Raw genomic sequence first — 5,000 nt, forward strand, 5'->3', positions numbered from 1 at the left:
GTGCCATGTAATAACAATAACAATACTATAGTGGCTTCGAATTGAAACTCACGAGTGCACCCTCAACAGCCATTTTTATATATGAGCCACTGGGCTATTCCCGTTCAGAGGCAGGCTGCTGTGATGTGTTACAAGTGCCATGTAATAACAATAACAATACTATAGTGGCTTCGATTTCAAACTCAAGAGTGCACCCTCACCAGCTGTTTGTTTCCCATTTGGAGAGAAATAATGTGTGGATGTCATTTCGGACATTTTGGCGCTCACGCGAAATGACACAAAGTCGGAGGGAAACAAAGTAGCCTCTCACTCGCTGCCTGTGGGTGGGAACCGGCTTAGGGCTGTCTGTCTGTCCATCTGTCTGTCCCTCGCTCCAATTGGATAAGGCCACACCGGCCCGGTGGCCAATCGTTGCCTCTTGTGGCGAGGTATATGTACGGCTCTCGAAGTGGCGAGCGGCTCATTCAGACTTTCTGTGACTTTCTCAAGCTACCAATATGAGCGGAAGAGGCAAAACCGGAGGCAAGGCCAGGGCGAAGGCAAAGACCCGTTCATCCCGTGCTGGCCTCCAGTTCCCCGTGGGCCGTGTGCACAGGCTGCTGCGCAAAGGCAACTACGCCGAGCGTGTGGGCGCTGGCGCACCAGTCTACCTGGCCGCCGTACTCGAGTACCTGACTGCTGAGATCCTGGAGTTGGCCGGCAACGCTGCCCGTGACAACAAGAAGACTCGTATCATCCCCCGTCACCTGCAACTGGCCGTCCGTAACGACGAGGAGCTGAACAAACTGCTCGGCGGTGTGACCATCGCTCAGGGTGGTGTGCTGCCCAACATCCAGGCAGTCCTACTCCCCAAGAAGACCGAGAAGGCAGTCAAAGCCAAGTAAATTCGCTACTGCGACTTCAACTTGACTACTCAACCCCCAAAGGCTCTTTTAAGAGCCAACCACCTAGCTCTCCAAAAGCGCAAAGTACCTTTCTATGACCGCAATACATTGAGTGGGTGTATACACAACTATTTCGACATTCTGTGCCCACATGAGGCCTTGCATGAACAACAACACCTACTTGGCCTCATTTGCCATAGCAGGCTAGCATTAGATGATACGTGCCTATAAGCTGTCACTCTTGACTTTGGCGATATTGCGCGTAAAGGGCCGGCGGCGTCCTATTGCGCGCGCACCGGGAGTTTGAGTTTTGGAGAGGCCGGGCCTCCCGTCCAATGGCCAACGGAGGAGGCCTGCGAAACGGGCCAATCGGGGTGGTGGGGAGATGGTGTCCAATCAGCAGGCGCCACTGCCGGCTTTATAAACTTCACATAGGCATTTCGAGGCTATACTCCCGACTGTCAGAGCAGCGCCATGGCCAGAACCAAGCAAACCGCTCGCAAATCCACCGGTGGCAAAGCCCCCAGGAAGCAGCTCGCCACTAAGGCTGCTCGCAAGAGTGCCCCGGCCACCGGCGGTGTGAAGAAGCCTCACCGTTACAGGCCCGGCACCGTGGCTCTGAGAGAGATCCGTCGTTACCAGAAGTCCACTGAGCTACTCATCCGCAAGCTGCCCTTCCAGCGCCTGGTGCGAGAAATCGCCCAGGACTTCAAGACCGACCTGCGCTTCCAGAGCTCCGCCGTGATGGCCCTACAGGAGGCTAGCGAGGCTTACCTGGTCGGCCTGTTCGAGGACACCAACCTGTGCGCCATCCACGCCAAGCGGGTGACCATCATGCCCAAGGACATCCAGCTGGCCCGCCGTATTCGCGGAGAGCGCGCATAAATGAGGATGACCTGAACTCGAATATCCCCCAAAGGCTCTTTTAAGAGCCACCTCCATATTTCCATCAAAAAGGCACAATTGTTCCATGTATACACGCACCTCTACATTAGCCACCATGTATGTTGTTCACTAACACGTCTAAAAGCTACGTATTGCACCTTTTTAGTTGCCTGAAGTCTAGCTTCAATGTTTGTGTGTGTGTATATACACAACCATCTGGCATCATCCACTTCCTTTGAACTATATAGTAACACAGTAAAATGCTTTACAAAGGAGGGGAAAAAGAAACGAGTGATAATATAGGCCGAATAGTAACAAGAATTGTGTTCAGATGAATAATTGACACTATTAGTTGTGTGTAATAATAGCCTTGCATGCAGTCCAGAAAAAACATTGCATGCCAACTTACTTTGAAAGTCCCATGTTGCAGTGCTGCTGAGAGACTCATGCAGAGGCCCAAACTTTACAATGGAGCACGGAGGCCATCTTGTGGTTAAATGTGGGTACTGCACCTCATGGTGAGTCCCTTTCAGCATTTGCTCTTTAGGCCAGCGTTTCCCAAACGCGGTCCTGGGGTCCACAAGGGGTGCGCGTTTTGCGTTTTGCCCTAGCACTCCACAACTGATTCTAATACTCCCAGCTTGATGATGATGAGTTGATTATTTGAATCAGCTGTGTAGTGCTAGGGCAAAAACTCCCAAAATGTGGCCCGAGTTTGGGAAACCCTGCTTTAGGCTAATACTAGCCTATTAGGATGACTTGGTTCGATCGCTTTAATGGCAACTGCTGAACTCTGGTTTCACTAATTACTTGTCCCAGGTCACCATTATGAATCCAATAGCAAAACAAATGTTTCAAAATAGCTCAATAGTGAAAAAAGGCCAGGAAATGATGGGTTCTCAGCAATATTTCACCAACAACCAATCACTATTCACGCATAGACATTAGGATCATCAACAAATATTCCTAAGTCATACTACAAAAGGGTTGTAACGAAATGGATTTGTCTGTTCAATGCAAGTTCAACGTCAAAGAAAAAGTGCATCACCACAACAAACGTGTCTTTAGATACACTGTAAAAAATGACTTTGTGGAATGTACTCAAGCTATTACAGTCAACAAAAGCACACGTCATATTGTTGAGTAGATCTTTTTGCTTGTTTTTATGAGTAGATAAGCTTGAGTAAGTTGAGTTGATGTGGTCCAATACATTGAGTAAAGATGATAGAGACGTAAAAAGGATTATATTACGTTGATTCGACTCAAATAGACATTGTGTTATTTTACCTGAATGATTCATCCTATTATGTATTTAGACCAACTTACTTTGGATTCACTCAATCACATCCCTTAAGAGAAAAGGTATCCGGACACCGGGAATCCATTTATTTAAACATCAACGGTTTGCAAAACATCTGTTATTATGAGTTGACAAATTACGTAATTGCAATCAACACTGCAGGTAAATCATGATTGCTGCAGGTAGGCAACACCGTAGAAATAGGAACTACAACACTAACAACAAGTGACATTTACTCCTGATGTACTGACTGACCTGTTGCAACCTCTACAACCACTGTGCTTATTATTTGACCCTGCTGGTCATCTATGAACGTTTGAACATCTTGGAGAAAAATGTGTGAAACCACTGCCTATATGAGGAGCTGTCGTTGTTTGTTTTATTACCACATACTTATGGAAATTGCACCGGTTGAGAGATGATGGCTCTCTTGTGCCTACGGTGAAGGGTACTTCTGATCCAGCAGGTGGTGCTAAGATCCCTCCCTATATGACTTGAATGATGAGTTGATTTATTCCTTATAGCTCCTAATGATTTTAAGGCCAGTGTTGGCAAACATTACTTGTGCTCCAGCAGGTGGCCATGACATCCCTCCCTATATGACTTGACTGACCAGTTAGTTGATGGACTCCTTATAGCTCCTAAATTTAATGATTTTAAGGCCAGTGTTGGCAAACATGACTTCTGCTCCAGCAGGTGGCCATGAAATCCCCCCCTATATGACTTGACTGACCAGGTAGTTGATGGACTCCTTATAGCTCTTAATGATCTCAAGTGTCTGTGTTTTTATGTGGTTAGGAGTTTTGCTCACTGCGTGTCCCCCTTCCATTTCAGTGTTTCCCAACTCCAGCGGTAGAGTAGGCTACCCCCAACAGGACCCATTTTTCTTGTAGGCCTGGACAGCCACAGCTGATTGAACAACCTGTCACCTAAATTACCAAGTCCTCAATGAGTAGAATCAGGTGCAACAACAACAACAACAACAACAACAACAACAACAATATGAGGAGAGGGACACAGTGTACTAGCTGATCTCCCAGTTGTCACAGTTTGGCCTTGTGTTCCACATAGCCTATATCAGTATTTGAGTATGTTTCCCGCGCACGTTAGTTGCTTTCACGTCATCTTTGAAATCGCTCCTCCCTAGTCCCCTAGAACGAGCGCCCTCCCCTTTGCAACGCCTCCGAACATATAACAGAGGCGCGCTTTCTGTGCCGCCGGCCTCAATCAGGTCGACCAAACGCAGATAATAGCGCACCGCGCACCGGCGCTGAAATCATTCATTCACTTGAACTCAACTAGCGAACACACCATGTCCGGAAGAGGCAAAGGCGGCAAGGGACTCGGAAAAGGAGGCGCCAAGCGTCACCGCAAAGTTCTCCGCGATAACATCCAGGGAATCACCAAACCCGCTATCCGCCGTCTGGCTCGCCGCGGCGGCGTGAAGCGTATTTCCGGTCTGATCTACGAGGAGACCCGCGGTGTCCTAGGTGTTCCTGGAGAACGTGATCCGTGACGCAGTCACCTACACCGAGCACGCCAAGAGGAAGACCGTTACCGCCATGGACGTGGTCTACGCTCTGAAACGTCAGGGACGCACCCTGTACGGTTTCGGCGGTTAAACCCACTCTCTTCGGAACCTCAACACCCCGACTCGAACCCAAAGGCTCTTTTAAGAGCCACCCACATCCGCTTAAAATGGGCCCATTCCATGTAGTGTTATATATAACAACAAATGTTTAGTATGCAATTTAGTAAGAAAGTATGAGCCACTTCGAGTGGACAGGGAGTATTAATTAGAGGATTCTAATGTCCCGTCCACTTTTAGCGCACAGAGGGAGGCCTATATCTGACAGTGGCAAAGTGTAAGAACGTTATTATTTTGGGTCAAGCAATAGTGGAATTTGGACAACATAAAGCCACCACGAGTC

General features: G+C 48.2%; 2 protein-coding genes across 2 annotated transcripts; both read left to right on the top strand.

Moving 5' to 3' along the window:
- Positions 1-497: 497 nt before the first annotated feature.
- On the top strand, positions 498-884 carry LOC311120948 (histone H2A; the record flags this gene model as incomplete). The annotated part of the gene is made up of 1 exon (XM_084195502.1): positions 498-884. One exon carries the CDS (start codon positions 498-500, stop codon positions 882-884), a length of 387 nt encoding a protein of 128 aa, XP_084051628.1.
- Positions 885-1,358: 474 nt separating this feature from the next.
- LOC311120960 (histone H3.2) lies at positions 1,359-1,769 on the top strand (the record flags this gene model as incomplete). The annotated part of the gene is made up of 1 exon (XM_084195512.1): positions 1,359-1,769. One exon carries the CDS (start codon positions 1,359-1,361, stop codon positions 1,767-1,769), a length of 411 nt encoding a protein of 136 aa, XP_084051638.1.
- Positions 1,770-5,000: the final 3,231 nt, after the last annotated feature.

This window comes from Coregonus lavaretus (assembly GCF_964263955.1).
Source record: "Coregonus lavaretus genome assembly, contig: HAP1_SCAFFOLD_423, whole genome shotgun sequence".
Classification (NCBI taxonomy): Eukaryota; Metazoa; Chordata; class Actinopteri; order Salmoniformes; family Salmonidae; genus Coregonus; species Coregonus lavaretus.